Genomic DNA, 22164 nt, shown 5'->3' with positions numbered 1-22164 from the left:
CCCAGTGTTGCCGCTAGGCAGCTTTAACGGGGCGTCGCACATGGCATCTATTCACCGTGAGGGGAGAGCTTGGAGGAAGCCCAGCACCTCCGTAAGTGCTGGGCACATCCCCAAGTGTGATTAATGTCCCCTCCCTGTTTGACCACGCCCCCTTTTTGCATTGCCAGTAAGTCTGCGCTCTGTCTGCATTCTAGCGGAAACACACTCTATGTGTATAAGGTTAGTGACCTAAGGGTTAAGACTGCAGCTGCTGTTTGTAATGCAAGTTACAACTAGAGATGAGCGGGTTCAGATTCCAGAGATCCGAACCCACCCGAATTTAGCAAAACAGAGTCGGATCCAAGCAGGCTCAGAGTTTCCCGCCTGACTCGGATCTCGAAACCGAGGCAAAACGATAGTCTGAAATCTCGCCGTTCGCGAGTTTTCGTCTCTATGATCAATAAGGGACCACGCGACGGACGCCATTTCACTCCAGCTGTGGAGACTGAACAGGGAGGGTTGGTAGTGTAGGGCTGGGAGAGGTGCTGGTGCTGTCTGCTGTGTCCTGGGCTGGTGACTGCTGATCCATTCTGGGCTGGTGCTGTCTGCTGTGTCCATCTGGGCTGTTGCTGATCCATCTGGGCTGTCTGCTGTGTCCTAGGCTGGTGCTGCTTATCCATTCTAGGCTGGTGTTTTTCATGTCTGCTGTGTCCATCTGGGCTGGTGCAGAACTGCAGATACAGCTGGGCTGGTGCTGTGTCCATCTGGGCCCAAGTTCTGGACTAAAAAAAATAAATAAATACAGGTATATATATATATATATATATATATATATACATACATACATAGGTATATATAGTAAAAAAAAAATCAAAGTGTCTTTTATATTTTTCGGTGTGTGTGTGCGCGTGCATGTTAGGCTTAACCGCAGTACCACCCAAGATCCAGCCAGCAACGCAAGTTGCAACCTAGTGCTGCCTGACTCCAGTTGTGATTAATCTGTAGCTCTGGGCCCAAGTTCTGGAGCTGAAAAAAAAAATATTGTCTTTTTTTTGTCAAATTTTTTTTGTGTGCGTGTCAGCCACATCAGCCACTGACTCAATTGTCTTTTTTTCTAATAATTGTCTGTGTGTGTTAGGCTTATAGGCTAGCCGCACAAGATCTAGCAAGTTGGCAACGCAAGTTAGTGCTGCCCGACTCCAGTTGTGATCAACCTGTGCTCTGGGCCCAAGTTCTGGAGCATAAATTTTTTTTTAAATCAATTGTCTTTTTTTTATCTTTATCTTTAACTGTCTGTGTGTGTGCGTGTATCCAGCCAGCAACACAACTTGCAACCTAGTGCTGGCCGACTCCAGTTGTGATTAATCTGTAGCTCTGGGCCCAAGTTCTGGAGCTGAAAAAAAAAAATATTGTCTTTTTTTTGTCAAATTTTTTTTGTGTGCGTGTCAGCCACATCTGGCTGTCACTGTCACCGGCGTAGGTGCACAGGGGTGCTGTGCTCCTGTCTGTCGAGGGGCTGCTGCCCAAAATAATAAACAATTTTTATTGTGTGCGTGTCAGTCACACCTGGCTGTCACTGTCATCGGCGTAGGTGTGCTGTGCTCCTGTCTGTCGAGGGGCTGCTGCCCAAAATAATAATTTTTATTGTGTGCGTGTCAGTCACACCTGGCTGTCACTGTCATCAGCGTAGATGTGCTGTGCTCCTGTCTGTCGAGGGGCTGCTGCCCAAAATAATAACAGTTTTTATTGTGTGCGTGTCAGCCAACACCTGGCTGTCACGGTCATCGGCGTAGGTGCGCAGGGGTTCTGTGCTGTCTGTCGAGGGGCTGCTGCCCAAAATAATAAATTTTTATTGTGTGCGTGTCAGCCACACCTGGCTGTCACTGTCATCAGGGTAGGTGCGCAGGGGTGCTGTGCTCCTGTCTGTCGAGGGGCTGCTGCCCAAAATAATAAACAATTTTTATTGTGTGCATGTTAGCCACACCTGTCATCGGCGTAGCTGCGCAGGGGTGCTGTGCTGCTTTCTGTCAAGGGGCTGCATGAATACTGCAATGAAAACTTTTATAAAAGTTATTGGGTTACAAAAAGTTGTTGTTTTTTTTAATCTTAAACATAGAAGAAATGTTATCCTAACAGCTTATAAAGTTATATGCTCTAAAAAACTAAAGCCTATATTTATTTACAAACCTATATAGAGTAGACATCCTAAATCCTAAAACTGTTCTATTCAAAAACAAACAAAAGTCAGGAGAGGCCTCAGAGAACATGAAAAAAAATGCTTTAGGTGCTGAACTTCAAGGGATTTCTCCATCATTTTCTGCAGTGTGGAAAGGTTTCATTCGATATATTTTCTATAAAGCAGTTCAAAGTTATAGCCTTCAAAGTGTCTGGCTATAACACCCACCTTTGCCAGGAATTACCAAAGATTATTACAAGCAAAGGATTCCTCTGTCCGGAATCTGTCTGGGAATTCATGGATCGTATTTGGCCTGAATGCACTAAGACATCCAGTGATTCTGTCACTGTGTTCTGTAGCCGACTTTGGGCCTGATTCAGAGCCGGACTCAAGTGGCTGCTCGTTCGCTCCGAGCGATGTTTGCCCAACTGCGCATGCGTACGGATCGTAATACGCATGCGCAAACCAGTCAGTGCGGCCGAAAATCGTGTGCTCGCAAAATAGCGAATGCCTGCTATTTTGAGTGACAGAATGAGGCCTATGTGGGTGGTAGCAGGGGAAGGTGCTTGAAAACAGGGAGTGGAGATCCGATCGCAGGCGTGCTTAAAGGTCAAAACAGGCGTTTTATGGGTGTGCATAATTAAAACATCAGCGTCATTGACAACGTCACTGTGTTTTTTTTTAGCCAGAACTGCTCGCAAAATTGAGGTAGCAAAAACCAACCACAAGAATAGCGAGCAGCTCATACCCTGTTCGATGTACTTGATTAATCTAATAAATAGCGGACATGACGTAGGATGCGAGCGGCCAGGGGGCGTAGTTTCCCAAAAAACAACCGCAAGTTTTGTTCGCTCGTTCAGACCTAGAGGCGTGAACAGACCACAAACAGCGAACGGTTCATTTGAATAGCCACCCCTATTTTCAGGACGAGCGAGCGCTAATTGCGTCCGGCTCAGAATCAGGCCCTTTATTCCTACATGAATCACAAACTGAAATACGGAATAGTAAGCACAGACAACATGGATGCCTTTGTTATTCCGCTGCCTGCATGCCAACCAATACCTCCCAGACTACACCCACTGGGGGAACCAGGTCTTGATAATGACCATCCCCATCTGTTGCCTTCTTCTTCCAAACCATCCATCCTGGACTTCCTGTCCAAAAAGGGTGAGCAGGGTACAGAAAGAGGAGCTAGATGTCCCTGATGAAATTTTTTTTTCATCTATAATAGATGATGTGGAGCGATAAGAGCTTCAGATGTTGGAACAGGGGTTCCCACCTATTTGGCTTCCCTCCAGAGAACAGTGCTCTGTTCCTCAGGAAGTGTCTATGCCTGAGCTGATAGGTAGGTAGTCTCTGTCTGTTTGTAAACCCCTTCAGGAGATGGCAACCCAAAATAATAACAACTATATTAATAATGTGCCACTGATAACCAGCCTGATCCCTTAACAGCAACATACCCCATATGGCCAACTCATAACACCCAGTTTGCAGCCTCCTCTTCCTTATGACACTAATCCAGTCGCCATGGTTGATCAATCAGCCATGTGTGGTCCACCCAATTTTTGGCCTTCTGCATTAATTTCTAACATATTCACATATCTAAGAAGTGGACAGTGGGAACAATGGCAATTTGAAGGCCACTAACTAACTGTTTTTTTTAATGTCCCTGTACAGGTTGGGAAATTCCATTACAGAACAGAAGGTTTGCAAAGGATTATTTAAGTCAATTGTTTATTTATTTTTGGAAAGCACGCTTTCTGGTCCCCTTCTGGGATGAAAAAAATCAACTCCCAGCAAGCAGGCATGGCGCTCAAGAAAGAATTCCCAAGAATGACACAACGTAAGACTTAAAACTGAAGTCTGAAATGTTGAATTTGCTGCTCTGTTCCGCTTGTTCACATATCTCATATGGTTAAGTGGACAGTGGGAACAACGGCAGTTTGAAGGCCACTATGTTTTTTTTTATGTCCCTGTACAGATTGGGAAATGCCATTATAGAAGATTTGCAAAGCATTATTTAAGTCAATTGTTTATTTATTTTTGGAAAGCACGCTTCCTGGTCCCCTTCTGGGATGAAAAAAATAAACTCCCAGCAGCAACCATGCTCAAGGATTCTTCTGTGGCAAGGGCTGATGTAAATGTACTGTATCACATTTTTTTGTAAATGCCTCCTCCCCTTCTCCCTTGTAAATTTTCTTTGGTAGTAAATTTAATTTAGTTTTTTGATTCCAATCAACCCTTCCTGTCCCTGCCCTACCTTCAACTACATACATACTCCAACTCCCTCAGGCCTCTCTTGAGTTTCCTGATGTGCCATGTTTGAAGTTGAACTGCCATGTATTTGTGCCGCCCACTGCTGCAGCTTAGCTTAGTCAGCCAGCTATCTTGGTGCAAATTTTGGGCCTAAATTAGATGAACAAATCAATATTGTGAGCTGTGAGGTGGTCAAAATTGACTGGAAATAATGTTATTGAGGTTATTAACACTGTAGGAACAAAAAAAGGCCCATTTTATGTGATTTTAGCTGTTTTTAAGAAAAAATCCAGATCCAAAACCAAAACCAAAACACGAAAACAAAAAATACGGAGGTGAGGTTTTGGCAAAACCAATCCAAAACCACGGGAGATCCAGATCCAAAACCAAAACACGGGGGTCGGCGCACATCTCTAGTTACAACACATTTCTTTTTTCAATAAAAAAACAAACAATAAAATTAGCTGTTTGCCCTAGATTCCTGGTTCTGTCTGGACAGAAGCTAAATGGCAACATTGTCAAAGTGCCTGTGAAAGGCTGGTATAAGGTGCGTCAGTTGCTAGTCTCAGTCTCTCATTACCAGGGGAACAGGCAGCAGGCCTGTTGAAAGAACACTGTGATTCCTGGCTGTATGTATTGTGCTAATACTGTTATTTTATAAAAGGGACGTTAGGTCCCTCCACTCTAAGAGGGAATCATTTGTTTAGTTAGAGTTGGACAGGCTAGGCTTTTCTTTTAGGTTTTATTTATCTTTATACTGCAAATAAAACTAGATGTGGATACCTGTACCAAGGCCCTGGACTGGTACAGATACAATTTTTTTGGTGATTGTAAAATACTATTATACTGTGAAATATATGGTGGTATTATCGTTAGATGCTTAGGGAAGCAAGATCCTGTTTCATTCCTACACCCAGAGCTAACGTGGAAAACACATTTAAAGTGCTGCTATAGGGTCTCAGCAGGAAGCTACCAAGGCGCAGCAATTGGCCACTGAGGAGGCCTGGAGACAACAGCAATTGGTTGTTGACAAAAACCACAACCAGCAGCACCAGGACCTTGAGGCCTTAAAAGAGGTGGTACAGCACCTGGCTAGTCAGTTACCAATCTCTGTGGCTCCCAATACCTATCTGTGTATGAAATTTGGCTTGCTGTAGTACAGTGATTCCCAACCTCGGTCCTCAAGGCACACTAACAGTCCTGGTTTTAGTGATATCCATGCTTAAGCACAGATGGTTAAATTAAAATAACTAAGGTACTAATTAAGTCACATGTGCTCAACTATGGCTATCCTTAAAACCTGGACCATTAGTGTGCCTTGAGGACCGTGGTTGGGAACCCCTGCTGCAGTAAGAAACTCTGAAAAATATGTAAATGAAACAAAAACACACAATCGTGTAACAGGATATTGGTGGGTGACCACCCCATGTGTTGTTTCTACTTCATATACATATTTTTCTGAGCATCATACTACAGTGGGAGAAGGAACAACTGCAAAAAGATCCATTCTGATGTGCCATGAGATCAGCCACTCAAGGCTGTGAGTGCTATGTTGAGGAGACATCATCCAAAAATATTTCCTTGCATTTACCAGGGGGCGGTGATTCTGTGATTTACCCTCTTTTAAGCAACCATACAACACTGAGGAAAGTTCTACCCTGAACTGTATTACACAATTTTGTGTTGTTGTTTTTTTTTTTCATTTACATATATGTCTGACTACCAAACTACAGTTAGATAGAGGACAACTGCAAACATTTAGGGGAAGTGTGGTTTTATAATTTACTATCTTCCACATTTAGCGCCATTGCATTCAATTATCTTTATATACAATGTCTTGTTGGAGCAATGGTGTGGCTCCTTTTCTTTTGCACAGGCAGCTTTCAGTGCAGACCATATAAACTACGCTATAGATCTGTTATGCCTTTCCACACAAGGTATTATGTCCTTATGCTGTATATATTACATTTCGCTATATTCATACTGACTATAAAGTTTATCAAACACTTTGGTTTGTTAGATTGCAACACATGTTAATGTAACACAGGTGCCGGTGATCATGATTAGACGGGTTCCAGTCAATAGATAGACAGTAAAAAAGCAATAGGTCGTCAGTGATAAAAGGTCAAAAGGGTCGTCGCAGAAATGTTCAACATGGATGAAGGTCAACAGGTACAAAAGGTTGACACAAAAATGGTCAAATTTTTTTCTTTAGGGTTAGGCACTAAAAGGGACGGTTAAGGTTAGGCACCAGGAGGTAGGGTTACAGTGAAAATTAGGGTTAGAAAACAAAAAACATGAGTCGACCATATTTGTGTCAACCCTTTGTCTCTATCAACCTTTTGTACATGTCGACCTTCATACATTTCGACATTTAGTCCCTGTCGACCTATTACCTAATGGGCCCCATACCTTAGCGACGGATTGTCGCGATCCCGCAACACGGCACCGCAGGATCGAAGAAATCCAACATGTTGGATTCAGCGATTTGACGATCGCGATTACAAAATGATCGCAATTGCCAAATCGTGGACATTTAACATGTGAAATGTCTGCGATCCGGCGACGGATCGCAGAACATCGATGGTGGGAGGTCGGCGTTTCCACCCTGAAATGCCGGCATTTCCCATCGCATCGCCGGATCGTGACAAACAGTCGCTGATGTATGGGCACCTTAACATCTAGACATTGCCTATCTAATTCCAGTCTATCTTTTATACCCAATCCGATTAGAGACATGCTATTTAAACTTATTCAGGTCTAGGATATGCTGCTTACTTCATTAATGGGTTGTCATTTGCCACGATTAAGGTCTGAAACGTTAGACCTTAGAAACGTTACAAATGTTATCTTATCATCTTACATGGATCAAAATCTTTCCGATGAGTTGCCTTTTTATATCTATGTCCATGCTGGAGAAATGGGCAATGTCTCCTTGCTGCTACAGGATGCACCCCTGCAATTGAACATTTGAACAAGTGCTGGATTTTTGAATATATGAGATATACTTGTACACTGTAGTGCCAAAAGTCATGGAATAGCAGTATATAAAGGTAATGGTAGGTGCCGTCACTGTACTGTGATGTCTTTGAAATGCCCAGACCTGCACCAGTTGTAATAAGTCATCTTGTGAGTCAGGTTGAACACCAGCTAGGCTGCTCATGTCAAGGGGACATGAATTATCGGAGTAACGGGGCATTATAGTGAATGCCCAATGGATGGGACATTCCATTTCCGATGTTGTGCGGACATTCAACATTCCTCAATCTACATTGTCACGTGTGTACCGGAAACACCTTATGGAAGGCATTGCCATCCACCGTGGACAGTGCAGTGGTCAACCATGAGTGCTTAATGATCGTGACCAGTGGCATCTGCCCAGAATTGTTTGTGGTAAGTGACACTGGCTCAAATCACATCCACTTTCAATGCAGGAGGTACCAGATGCATATCCAGCAAGTCAGTGCAGCTTTCTTTAGCTTCCATGGGATACGGGAGCAGAAGACCCACCAGAGTGCCCCTATTAACACTATGACACTGAACACAGTGCTTCACTTGGGCACGTGACATCTCTAATTGGAACCTGGAGGACTGGCAACATGTAACGTGGTCCGATGAGTCATGGTTCTAGTTGTTTCAGGTTGATGGTAGGGTTTGGGTGTGGCGCAGACATCATAAGGCAATGGACGCCAGTTGTCAACAAGGCACCATGCAGGTTGGTGGAGGTTCCATAATGGTGTGGGGTGTGTTCATGTGGCATGAAATGGGTTCGCCTGAACACATCATTGCCCGGTAAACTATATGTTGCATTGCTTGATGACCATTTGCAGCCCTTCATGGACTTCATGTACCCCCTCAACGTTGGAATATTCCAGCAGGATAATGTACTGTGTCATCATTTCCAAGTTGTCTAGAATTGGTTTGAGGAGCATTCTGGAGAGTTCCGACAAATGGTGTGGCCACCAGGTTCACCAGACATGAACCAACTTAAGCATTTACCCATAAGATCCTGAACCTACAAATATCAGGAAGCTGGCGGAAAGCTATCCAGATGGCATGGGTCAACATCTCTCCAGAGGTCTTTCGGTACACTTGTGGAATCGATGTTACGTTGGGAGATACTGCACTTCGCTGGGCTAGAGGTGGAACTACACAATACTAGGCATCAAAGTGAACCTGTAAAAGCATGTGTACAACCCTAGACTAGAGTTGCAGCTTGCCCAGCCACCAGTACACACACATGTCAATGACACTCCAAGCGGCAGCATTGCTGCTTTAGGATCATGGCTGCACCACCAGTGAAAAAACAAAGGTCCTGCTGTGGGTCATCAGTGGTCTCTCCAGTCTGTAGAGGGTGCTCTTCACAATAGGGGCATGTCAACCATGTAACCTGCCTCTGCAGGAACCACACTGTTTCCCATTTGTGACATTGGTGCTAACAATGATTGCCATGATCGGTCATAGCCTGATTACCAGTTACTTTGTATTTATACTCTCTCCCTGCCAAACACCCAGGTCTAGCCATTCCTGCCCTGCTCCCCTCTAGGACTGGCAAACCCTGTCCTTTGCCCTTTCCCCAGATCCGTCCGTGCCCAGCGCTCCCATGTCCTGCCGTCTGTCTGTGCCAAGCACTCCCATGTCCTGCTGTCTCTGCCCAGCACTCCCATGTCCTTCCGCCCCGACTGATAAGGCTGGTGGCCTGGCAGCTATACGTCTATTGCTTGGAGGCTTCACCAGGGACTGAACAGTGAACTGAGAGAATTGGAGGAATACAAATTAATCTGGATGTAGAATCATCATGTTACTTGCCTTGTCTGTCATTATCAGAGATAACAACTTAAGTCTGGAGCTTTTTGCAACTTCCCTGATTCTCTGGCTCCCCTTTCACAAATCTAAAGCTGCATACACACACGATTTTTTGAACGATATTGTTTAATGATAATCGTTTGAAAAAATCGTTCACTTTCTGAGTCAAACGATGAACGATTATCGTTCATGCGCAGTCACGTTTGTAGTTCAGTCAGACTTGTCAACTGAACGATTTTCATTAAGGGAATATGCAAAAATCGTTTGATAGTTCATAAAAATCGTTCATTACACTTTAAAAAATCTGACAGATAATCTGACAGAAAATCGTTCATAGAATCATTGTGTGTGTATGCAGCTTTAGACCTTCCCTGACATGTCTACTGCTGAATCCAACAGGCTTCACATTATTATTGTGGTTCTCACTGCGCCCTATGTACAGTTCTACACCTTCTCCGCTATATTCCCCAGTTATATCCAAAATGCATTTCACAAATGCTCTCTCATCCTCTAGTCCCGAAAATGGTCTTTTTTATTATCACATTATGTAATTAATAGCTATATAAACCTGATTTAACATTTTTGTTTAAAAAAATATATTGACTCAGGTTTAAATAGCTCTTATTTACGTAACTTGCTAATAAAGAAAAAATAAATTGTCAATTTTCAGAACATTTAAAAAAAAAATAAAAAAATTAACCAGTTAAGTGGTTAAGGGGTTGAGTTGAGAGCAAAGCCGAAAAGATCTATGCATCTGGGTAAAACCATACTACACTGCTGGTGGGGCAGATTTAGGGTGTCTATTCATCATCACTTAATTGTAGAAATTTAATTTTCGGCCCATTCATCAAGAAGGTAAAGCAGCAGATATCACAGATATCTCCTGCTTACGTTTTTCTCCTGGAATGGCCCGCTGTCCCCATACACTAGCATGGAGACAGAATTCATCAAGCTCCGAAAATACAATATTTCCGGAGCTTGACTGCTCCCGCTTGCAACCCGTTAGTGAGTGAAAAAGATTCACTGCTCCGAAAGCAGCAGTGAAGCACTTCGGGGAGACAGTTGAATTTCAGAGCAATGAAGAAATGCTCCGGCACTCGCGCCAAATTAGTATGTTAATTATCGTGGTTACGGCAAACACCCTTACACCTTCCCTGACATGTCTCCAGCTATATCCAACAAGTTTCTCACATCAGCTCTATTCTGTCTGTCACCTAACCCTGCGTACATCCTTATACCTTCCCTGACATGTCTCCAGCTATATCCAACAAGTTTCTCACACCAGCTCTCATTCTATGTCTCTCACCTAACCCTACGTACATCCTTATACCTTCCCTGACATGTCTCCAGCTATATCCAACAAGTTTCTCACACCAGCTCTCATTCTGTCTCTCACCTAACCCTACGTACATCCTTATACCTTCCCTGACACGTCTCCAGCTATATCCAACAAGTTTCTCACATCAGCTCTATTCTGTCTGTCACCTAACCCTGCGTACATCCTTATACCTTCCCTGACATGTCTCCAGCTATATCCAACAAGTTTCTCACACCAGCTCTCATTCTATGTCTCTCACCTAACCCTACGTACATCCTTATACCTTCCCTGACATGTCTCCAGCTATATCCAACAAGTTTCTCACACCAGCTCTCATTCTGTCTCTCACCTAACCCTACGTACATCCTTATACCTTCCCTGACACGTCTCCAGCTATATCCAACAAGTTTCTCACACCAGCTCTATTCTGTCTGTCACCTAACCCTGCGTACATCCTTATACCTTCCCTGACATGTCTCCAGCTATATCCAACAAGTTTCTCACACCAGCTCTCATTCTATGTCCCTCACCTAACCCTGCGTACATCCTTATACCTTCCCTGACATGTCTCCAGCTATATCCAACAAGTTTCTCACACCAGCTCTCATTCTATGTCTCTCACCTAACCCTACGTACATCCTTATACCTTCCCTGACATGTCTCCAGCTATATCCAACAAGTTTCTCACACCAGCTCTCATTCTGTCTCTCACCTAACCCTACGTACATCCTTATACCTTCCCTGACACGTCTCCAGCTATATCCAACAAGTTTCTCACACCAGCTCTATTCTGTCTGTCACCTAACCCTGCGTACATCATTATACCTTCCCTGACATGTCACCAGCTATATCCAACAAGTTTCTCACACCAGCTCTATTCTGTCTCTCACCTAACCCAGCGTACATCCTTACACCTTCCCTGACATGTCTCCAGCTATATCCAACAAGTTTCTCACACCAGCTCTCATTCTATGTCTCTCACCTAACCCTGCGTACATCCTTACACCTTCCCTGACATGTCTCCAGCTATATCCAACAAGTTTCTCACACCAGCTCTATTCTGTCTCTCACCTAACCCTGCGTACATCCTTATACCTTCCCTGACACGACTCCAGCTAAATCTAAACCTGCTTCTCACATCTGCTCTTTTTATGACACTTGTCTCCGAAACGTTGCTTTTTGCATAAAAAAACCCCAATATGCTTATTGCAAGTCCCTGAGCGCAGTTTTTTACTTGTACTAATATTATATATATATATATATATATATATATATATATATATATAAAATATATATATATATATATATATACACACACATAAATACACAATATGTATTTTTATATATAGAGTAGGATTATTAAAATATATAATATTTAGATTTTAGTGTTGGGGAGAACACATCTGCCTATTAAATATAGGAAAGAGTGTTTGTTTGCCAATGGTGCACTGATTTTATCAAATATTAATTAAAATGTAATTTATTAATTCACAGTAACAAATGTCATCTTAGGTCAGCAAAAATTTGGATTACAAATTTATTTTAAAGCGGGCCATACACGGTGCGATTTCCCTTGAAATGATTTACTATTTGTGGCAACAAATGGAACGATTGTACAAACGAGCATATGATTAGATGTGATGTAAAGTGATTGCAAATCGTTTACGATATATCCTATGCAGCAAACAACCTCACGATGCATCTCAATAGGGGAGGGCTTATCTAGGGGGTATAAAAGGCAGCATCCATTTTAGATCTGGGCACAATCTACTCTGTGACTAGTGAGGCTTGGTTTTATACCCTGCTGAACGTTGTACTTTGCTAGTGTGCTCAACTTTGTATTGCCTGGCTCTACAAAGTGGTTTTGAGATGATTCCAATCGCTATAAGCTTCTGCTAGCCTATGGCTATCGGAGGCTAAAAACTGATGGAGCTGAGGAGAGGAGGAGGATGAGGTTCTGCTGGACCAAGAAGTGGTTGAGGAGGAGGGAGACTCTCTCCCTTATGCCCCTGCTGAAGGAGATTAGGGAGAACAACCTGGACGTTTACCGCAACTACCTGCGTATGGATGACGCCCCATTCCAGGAGTTGCTACGTCTGGTGACCCCCTATATCCAGAGGCAGGGCAACAGCATGAGGATGGCCATTCCGGCGGAGGAGAGGTTGGTGGCTACACTGAGGTACCTGGCTCCAGGAAGGTCTTTCGAAGACCTGAAGTTTGGGACGCTCATTTCCTCCCAGGCTTTGAGCCGCATCATCCCGAACACCTGTCAAGCCATTGTGAATGTCCTGAAGTTCCACTACTTTAAGGTGAGTAAACACACTACACATTTTTTTTCCTGGAGAAAGAAAATGTTTTTTTTTTCACACTGAGGGAAAAAAATCAACCAACATGGCTGTAAATATCAATAAACGTATTCTTTCTTAAAAGCAAAACATGGCTGCTTTTTAATGTTTACCAAAACCAACATGGTTTGAAATCTATAAAAACTGGTATATCAACAAGTTTTATCTCTCCCAATAGCTAGCCAGCTGCATGGTATACGGTGTGTCAGATGACGGATTGAATAGGCCCCGGCATTCCCCAATCTGTCCTTGCACCATGCGTTTAGTGACCCTTTCCAACCGCATCATCCGCACCGTATACCATGCAGCAGCTATTGGGAGAGATAAAACTTGTTGATACTGAAGGCAAAAACCTTCCTAAACTATCTTATCCTTTTCAGGACTCAACATATTTTTAGAAATGTAAAATAACTGGTATATCATACGGTGTGTCAGATGACGAATTCAATAGGCCAAGAAGCACATGGCGCAAGTCCAGATAGAGGCCCCGGCATTTAGTAACCTTGTCCAATCCGCACCGTATACCATGCAGTAGCTATTGGGAGAGAAAAAACTTGTTGATATTTTACATTTACTGTACTTTTAAAAATTAACAAATTGGGATGGCTCATCTTCCTCAGCCAACATGGCTCTGTAAACAACCTTAGAGGAGGAAGTGGAGGGATTGGTGGATTCGGGAGTCAGGTAAGTGGGATGGGGTGTAGGGTTGGCCCCAGGGGTGTGGCCTGGTAGGTTGGTGGTCGGTAGGAATGGGATGAGGATGACCCATAGGGTGGCTGGACTGTTGTCAGGGGCAGAGGCTCATCTGTCAGCCTTATTGTGCTGCCCAGCTGTTTGAATACAACAATATCATAAACCAGCTTTTCTGCATGAAGCTGTTGTTCCTCCATAACCCTTAAACTGCTGGAAATATGTGGGCCCAGGTTGTCGAACATGTCAGGGGGTTTGGAGAGGGCATGCTCGACTTGTCGCAACAGGGCATCTGGCTGCGGATGGGATTTCCGCTGGTATCTTCTGCAATTTGCAGCAGGCTGACTCACTTCGGGATCGCTGTCGCTTGGCTGGAGTATTTGCGGGCTAAATCTCCGGTCCAAGTCAGGCATAGCAGACTGTAGGAGGAGAGAGAGAAAAAATGAATGTTTATATACTGTAAAGTCTAATTTTGTTGTTTCTTTTTTATTCCAGTTCCCAACAACTGTAGAGGAGTGGCAGACTATTGCTGAGGAATTTGAAAGCCGGCGGAATTTCCCCAACTGCGGAGAAGCTATTGATGGCAAACATATCTGCATTACCCCGCCTGCCCACAGCGGCTCCTTTTATTATAAGGGTTTTTGTAGTATAGTGCTGATGGCGGTGGTAAATGAAAATTCTGAATTTATTTTTGTTGATGTGGGCAAAAATGTCTGTGCTTCAGATGCTGGGTCATTCAACCAAACTTTATGTTATGACAGACTTACCACCAACTGTCTGAATTTGCCATCAACAGCGGTTACCAAGCACGGCCTGAACTATGTTTTTGTGGCAGACGAGGCATTTGCTCTACATGAGCACTTACTAAAGCCGTATGGACAAAAGGGCCTGACAAAAGAAAAGCGCATTTTCAACTACCGCCTATCCAGGCCACAGTGAATAGTTGAAAATGCGTTTGGGATTCTCAGTAGCCATTTCAGGATATTCCATATGGCTATAAACCTTTGTGTGGATAAAATTGATCCTGTCGTTCTGGCCTGCTGTGTCCTACACAATTTTTTACGAAAAACCAGATCAAAACAACAGCGGACATTAGACACAGGGATGGCCAACGACGACCAGGAACAAACACACGAGATTGAGCAAATGCCCTCTGTGGCCATACCCACAGTAATGGAGACAACAGGGAGTGCGCGGGCTAAACAGGTCAGGGAGCAATACCTGGCCTACTTTAATGGAGTGGGGACAGTACCATGGCAGGAGGACAGTATCCGCTAAATACATGTGAACAATAGTGGATTCCTGAACAATTTAATAACAATTGGTATGGTGTCTATGTGTACTTACCACATCCAAAGAGGACGGTTGATCATTCTCTGGGTTGTCCACACCCTGCTCCTTGGGGACACTGTCTACCATGAGCATTTGTGATGCTCGCTGCGGCTCCTGTTCATGGAGGAACTTCAGTAGGTGGTAGTACCACAAGGTGCTTGTATACACGTCATCTGCCCCCACTCCAGATGCCTGCGAATCATGCTCTTTCTTATGCTCTTTCACATAGACTGTTCGCAGGTTTTGGATTTTTGCCTTAACCCATTTTGGACAGGCCTCATCATGGTATGGAAAACTAAATGTTACCTGCTCATCTATTGCAGCAACTCTCTTGGTCTTGTTACTGTAATCCTTACTTTTGAAACGCCATAAACACTCATGGGCGTGATAGCACTCTAGAAATCCAGTCACAAATTGACGCTCTCTAGCACTTGTCATTTCTGTAGAAAAACAGAACATAAACTGTTTTAATACATATTTTTAATGTTTAACCAGTTGGGTTATTTTAGACAATTTATTCTGTTTTTAATGTGTTCATAAAAAATTTAAAGAACAGTGTCTGTACATTTTCATAGTACATTAATAAGCACCATTGAGTGACCGTTATATTTTAACATAGCTGTGCCAGGGGTATAAACATAGCTGTGCCAGGGGTATAAACATAGCTGTGCCAGGGGTATAAACATAGCTGTGCCAGGGGTATAAACATAGCTGTGCCAGGGGTATAAACATTGGTGGGTCAGTGGTATAAACATAAGTGTGCCAGGGGTATTAATATAGCCGTGCCAGGGGTATTAACATAGCTGTGCCAGGGGTATTAACATAGCTGTGCCAGGGGTTGGCAGGGTGTACAATGAGGCTGTACTGTATAGTACAGGCGATGTATACACTCACTTCAAAATAGTCAACAGCTCACCACAGACGATCAGCACGATGTAGCTTCCTCCTGGCCTCTTCTCCAACGTCGTCTGTCGCAAAATGGAGGCCAGGGAATTTTCAAGACTTCGCACATCGGATTTTTCGACAAGCAAAACAGCATAGGATGTCTGTCACATTGTACATGATTGGTCGAAATCTCACTGCAGGTTCATCTGATCTACGATGCGGATTCACGACGCCAGGGACGCGCATCAACATTGTCTAGAAAATGCCATTTTTTACAAAATTGGTCGTTACGATTGATCGGAATTGGCCATATCGTCTAAAAAAATCGCTCCGTGTATGGGCTGCTTTAGAGATTGAATAGATAAGAGAATATTTGTGCATTACAATATGTTTTGCCATATTGTTTGTGCCATTAATTCCATTTCATTCCGTGTGCCATCAATTCTTAAGACGTATATATCTCATCTTATGGAAAAAAAAAATATCACCACCTAGCAAAATACTTGTGGTTCCTATAAGTGTTAAGGTATCTGGGTATTGGATCTCATATTGAGAGTCGACAGCAACTGATTCCAAATGCAAATGTCACACCTAGAATCAACTCCAGACCTTTTACCTGCTTAATTGATAATGAAATAACGAGGGAATAGCCCACACCTGTCCATGAAATAGCTTTTGAATTGATAGTCCCATTACTTTTGGCCCCTTAAAAAGTGGGAGGCACATATAGAAACCGTTGTAATTCCTACACCGTTCACCTGATTTGGATGTAATCACCCTCAAATTAAATCTGAAAGTCTGCAGTTAAAGCACATCTTGTTTGTTTCATTTCAAAGCCATTGTGGTGCTGAATAGAGGCCAAAATATGAAAATTCTGTCAATGGGCCTGATTCAGAGCCGGACGCTCTGACCAGAGCGCTCGCTCTGAATCAGGGCCCTCCTCAATGAAAATGGAGTGTCCTCCTGGACGCTCGCATAGCTGTGGGTGACCACCCACAGCTATAGCGAGCGTCCATGATGATGGTCGCGATGGTCAAGACCATCGGGCTTGCGACGGAGACCCTGCAGTAGGGTCTCACTGCCGCAAGCCCTGGAGTGATTTTGGCTCTATCGGAGCCAAAATCACTCCCACTGACATCACTAGTGATGTCAGTGGGGCCGGCTTCAGACGGTAGGAGTTCCCATGGGAACGCCTCCGTCTGGCCGCCACGCCCCCCAAAGGGGGTGTGCTGTCAATCAACATCGACAGCACGCCCCCTTTGGTGCGAAACCCGGAGCGACAGCTTGGCTGTCGCAGTCCGGGTCTCGCGCATGCGCACGACGGAGCTCCCTCCGTCGTGCGCATGCGCAGTGGGGCAACATCGACCCGTTTGGGAGCGTCCTTTGCTCGCGAACGGGTCTGAATGACCCCCAATGTCCCATTATTTATGCACCTGACTGTACATCAAACATCATTGGCCAATGTAACACATTTTTAAAAGGTACAATGTATAATAATAAGTAACCAATCAATGTTGATCAGTGATACAATGTATAGCAATGACTAAAATCATCAGTAATTTGAAACAACGCCAATATTAAATCAAGTGACAATCAAATGCAGATTCATGAGGATATAGACATCCCTTGTATTTGTGGATTCTTTCTTAATGGTACTGTCTTATAATATATTATGGAACCATCAAAAGACACAGGGCTTTGAGCTGTATTTAAACAGACCTATTGATCTGTAATGTTCCTTTAGGCTGAGTCCTGGTTAAAATTGATAATAAACCCCAAAGAATGGATATGTCATGGGATCACAGTACCTCACTGTTAGATGTGGACCAGATAATGATAATTCACAAATTAGAAACGTCCCATATGATAGTGATGTCCAATCACTCACCAGCGGCATCAGCAAAAACCTCTTGTTCACATTCAATCCTGGCTCATATCTCCCCGTGTTGTACGGTAAAAACAAAATAACCATTGACTGGTTACTTATTATTATACATTGTATCTTTTAAAAATGTGTTACATTGGCCAATTATGTTTGATGTATATGGAATTATTATCATTTTCAGCAATTAAATAGATTCTTTTGTCCATTGATATAGTTTATTTATTCATTACATATCTGTATTAATTATTTATACATTCATTTTTATCCAGATAGGTTTCAGGTGTATCACAGCGCTGCTATTTTTTCTTTTTGTTCTTCTATGGTAGCAACCACAACAGCAGAGTGAAACACCTGTCCCAGCACTAAATTAGTGTATTCATAATTTGTGGTCCATTCTTTGCAGCGCCATTGGCTTTATTCTAGTTACACTTATTCAAGACAACTTTCAGCTGAAGATTTGGTTCTAAGAACAGGCCTTTTGGCATGAAATATGCATAAAGGAGAACAACAATATAGAGCTCAGCTCCGAACTCTCCTAGCTGAGTAGATAGCAAAGAGCAAGGAAACCTTCCAGGTCAGAAACTTCTACTCCACTGAACACAACAGTTAGAAATGAGGGTGCTACAAAGGTGTAAGCACAAGCAGGGAAGATATAGGGAGTGATGCACAGCCTCCATACAAGAAGATCTGTCAAAGAGCCAGTTTTTGTTGAAATAAAACCTGATCTTTGAAAGAGCTTTGCTTTAATCCCCTTTCCAGACTTTCCAGCAGTATACGATCCAGGTAATTCAGATCTTCCAAACGCAGTTGTAATTCTTGGCTGAAACAAGTTTACAATCCTTAAACACTGTTTAAACTACTTGGTTAGAAAAGCCCTTAGCTTTGAGTATTATTGCCTCAACAGCCGCATCATAAGAGCCAGCTTAGGTAACTATGGTAATAAAAAAAAAAAAAAGGATTTCTTAAACCATCAAGTTTTAGAGGCAGGCACCATACATAGAATTTCCATGTACAAATGTGTCCTTGCTCATCTAGCCTCAATATGCCATGCAGCGTGATATGCCTGGTGTGTGTGAGCTGCCAGGTCCTAAGCAACTGTGCAAGGGTCAGGTGTCTTTTTTTGCCGAAAATACATCTAAGTCGCAATGTGATGTGACTAGGACGTACCAGGAGACTGTGCTGATTAATTTGATATGCAACACTTTCGGCAAAAAGATGTCCAGCCTAGCCTAGTCTCACAGGACTAGGTGCACCAAAAGGGGCTGTTTGGTGCGACTGCAGCAAAGAGAAGTGAGGTTGCATTTGTACCAGGACCATCCAGGGCAGTGCGGTGCTACCTAAATCACTAGAATGCCATAGATTTTAAACTTTTGAAAGAAGAAATAGACCAGGAACTAACCAGGACGCCCTGTGGATTGCTTGTAGTGCAAAAGCGCTCCACCTTGTGAGTCAACAGAGAGGCCATCATGTTGATATTTGATTGCTGCCAATGAAACACTAGCTGCACAAAGACCTCCAGATGGCGGACCACTCCCCGGGGTGAAGGCTTGCTTCAAAGTTTATTACCACAGAGTAAAATGGATGCAAATGCTTAACTCCACCCAACAAAATGATCCTGTCTGTCTCTCTCATAGACAAGGCACTTTTAGTGCTCCCATGGTGATTTTTGTAAGCCACAGTCATAGTGTTTTTGGACTGAATCATCATAGTATATTGTGACCGGGTGACCTTGCACCAGGCGATCACAGATTTTTGTTATAGAGGGTTACTCATCTTTGAGCAACCTGAGTGAGCTTACTTCACCATTACTAGGGATTCCCTCTCACCGTCCGTAACCGCCTTACTGATTTCTCCCACCGTGTCGTGGGTGGGTAACTAGCTGCCGCCACCAGGCACCTGGGACAGTATCTTCCACCCTGGCTTCTACACTGAAAATGGCTGCTGTGCCTATTCTGGTGGGCATCTTTCCTATACGGGCTTACCAAATTGAAAGCTACACCAGGGAGGATTTTGTAAAGGTATGGGACTTCTCTCCCTCCGGGGTCCAACACAGAAGGATGTTAGACATCTCTCCTAACTGCCGACAGTTGCAGCCTCCCACCAAAAGCTCCCCCACCCCCTTGGAGGCAATCCTGCATCAGATGACGGTGCGAATTATGGCACAATCACACTCCACCCCAGGTCTAAGGGCTGCATGAATGTATACAACTTAAAAAAATAATAAAACTTTCAAGTTAATAGAAATGGCTGTGCTTATCAACCTAAACAAAATAAATGCAGTTACCAGCAGGCACTTTACAAAACTTAAGTTCCCAGGTAGTCAATAGTGAATAGAGAAAAAGGGAACCCAAGTTTTTAAGTAAATTTAAAGTGCCCACATTCCCTGCACTACACGCTAGATGTGTCCTCATATATTTTTGCTGCAGTCGGGCCAAACAACCTCTCTTGGTGCGCCAGGTCCTGTGTGACTCTGCTAGCGCTATATGTCTTTTTCACCCGAAAATAAATCTTAGTCGCAATGTGATGTGACTAGGATGCACCAGGAGACTGTGCTCATTAAATTGATATATGACACGTGTAGATCTGTGTGTGACTAATGCCCGTATTCAATATGAGGCGAAATGTCGGAAACATCATTTTCGCCTATTGCAATTATCCCCGTATTCAATTACATTGACTTTTCGCCAGTGCGAAAAGTCAATGTAAAAAAACGGGGATAAATAGTCGCCAGCCTTTAGCAGGTGAAAAAAAAGTGCAGATTTGGGGTTTAGAGGTGCAGGCCTACAAAAAATAGCCTGCACCCTTGGGAATGCCCCCTTAAAACGAAATTTGCTAAAAAAAAGTAATAAAAAAATATTGGGACACCCCAAAAAAGAAATAGGGGAACAGTGTTTAAAAATAGCAAAATAGGTTCAGGGGTATTCTGTAAGTAAGCGGCAGGTGTTTTCTAGAATAAGCTAAAAAAGAATTACTTTAACGACTTCAAAATATGCTAGTACCCATTTTCATGTACCCCAAATTTAATGGGACCACTTTTAAAAACGAAAAAAAAAGCTAAGTGCTCTTCTGCATCACTTCTTCAATGTCGGGAAAAAAACACCTGCCGCGGCTATTTAAATACCCGACTTTCTTTTGCAGGCAAAAACAGGGGTACCCATAGTGATCCCCCATGTCTGGACATCTTTAGGGGGGTCCCAGGCACATTTCTCAAAAATTCCCATTTTTTTTCGTAGATGGTGCGAAAAGTGAATGTAAATAACCAGGGCTAATTTTTCACTTGCCTTTAACAGGCAAAAAAAAAATGCAGAATTGGGGTTTAGGGGTGCAGGCTTAAAAATATAGCCTGCACCCATGAGAATGGTCCCTAAAAATAAGTGTTAAAAAAAGAGGTTTAAAAAAAAAAAAAAAAGGGAACACACTTCTAAAAGCGGAATGAAGTCCAGAGGGGTTCCCTTATATGCGGCAGGTGTTTTCTTCATTGCAGGAGCGGCAGGTGCATTTTTGCTGAATTTTTAAAAATCATTTATGGGACTTAAAAATATGCTTGCACCCATTTTCAAGTACCCCAAATTTGATGGACATAGTTGTTTTTCCCCCAAAAAAACTTCTAAATGCTCTTCTGCATCACCTTCTTCAAAGCCGCATTTATGCACCTGCAGCGGCTATTTAAAAACCCAACTTTCTTCTGCAGGCAAAAACGGGGGTACCCATATTGATCCCCCAGGTCTGGACATCTTTAAGGGGATCCTACAATTATTTCCCGATCAAAGTTTCACCTGTTCCTGATTTTGCCTAATTTTGAATTGAAAACGGGGAATAGCGGGCACGCACCCAATACTTTTCCGTCTGGAAAACAGGTGAAAAGTCCAGCAGGCGAAAAATCTGGACTTTTCGCCTCAAAGTGAATATGGCCCCAAGTCTGAATCTGTATACGAATTGCTACAATGCAGCGACCGCAAATATTTGGGCAATATCGCGCACCCCCGATAATTTATCGCCGATTTTTGGAGAAAATAATGGCGAAAACTTTTCTCCATCTTGCAGATGGAGAAATTTTTTTTTCGAAAATCCCTATTTTTGGCAAAAAATTTGGGGATTTCTTTCAGAACCTTTTGGACAGCCCCCCAATGATACTTTACGCCAACATTTTTTCGTAAGTTGCGTACTTTGGCAAAAAAAGACCGCTGAAATTTTGGTCGAAAAAAAAAAAAATTCGGGAAAAATGCGTTTAACGTATTGGGTCTAGTATTTCCGGGGGCCGTAAAGATGCACCAAGAGTTTTAAACATTGCACGTGGCTGGCGCAAGCGTTGTTTTAACGGTTTTAAAGTGCGAAATACCAGACACAATACGTTAAACCCATTTTTCGCAAAAAAAAAAATTTCCCGACCAAAATTTCAACAGTTGTTTTTCGTCAAAGTGCGCAAGTTACGAAAATTTTTGGGCATAAAGTATCATTAGGAGAGCTGTCCAAAGGGTTCTGAAAGAAATCC

The 22164-nt window shown here is 43.1% G+C and overlaps 2 protein-coding genes across 2 annotated transcripts in view; both read right to left on the bottom strand.

Moving 5' to 3' along the window:
• Positions 1 to 22164, bottom strand: part of NDUFA7 (NADH:ubiquinone oxidoreductase subunit A7) — an 82307-nt gene that overhangs the window by 5400 nt on the left and 54743 nt on the right. The window lies entirely within an intron of this gene.
• Positions 13203 to 15984, bottom strand: LOC148506648 (uncharacterized). Its single transcript, XM_088446474.1, has 4 exons — positions 15797 to 15984; positions 14918 to 15342; positions 13921 to 13989; positions 13203 to 13415 (listed from the first exon to the last, which is right to left on the bottom strand). Exons 2-4 carry the CDS (start codon positions 15338 to 15340, stop codon positions 13275 to 13277), a joined length of 633 nt encoding a protein of 210 aa, XP_088302600.1. The 5' UTR covers positions 15341 to 15342; positions 15797 to 15984; the 3' UTR covers positions 13203 to 13274.

The sequence above is a fragment of the Taudactylus pleione genome, unplaced genomic scaffold, assembly GCF_031769625.1.
Source record: "Taudactylus pleione unplaced genomic scaffold, aTauple2 ptg000399l, whole genome shotgun sequence".
Classification (NCBI taxonomy): Eukaryota; Metazoa; Chordata; class Amphibia; order Anura; family Myobatrachidae; genus Taudactylus; species Taudactylus pleione.
Note: the sequence above shows the minus strand (reverse complement) of the source record. Positions and strands in the feature narration are given on the sequence as shown.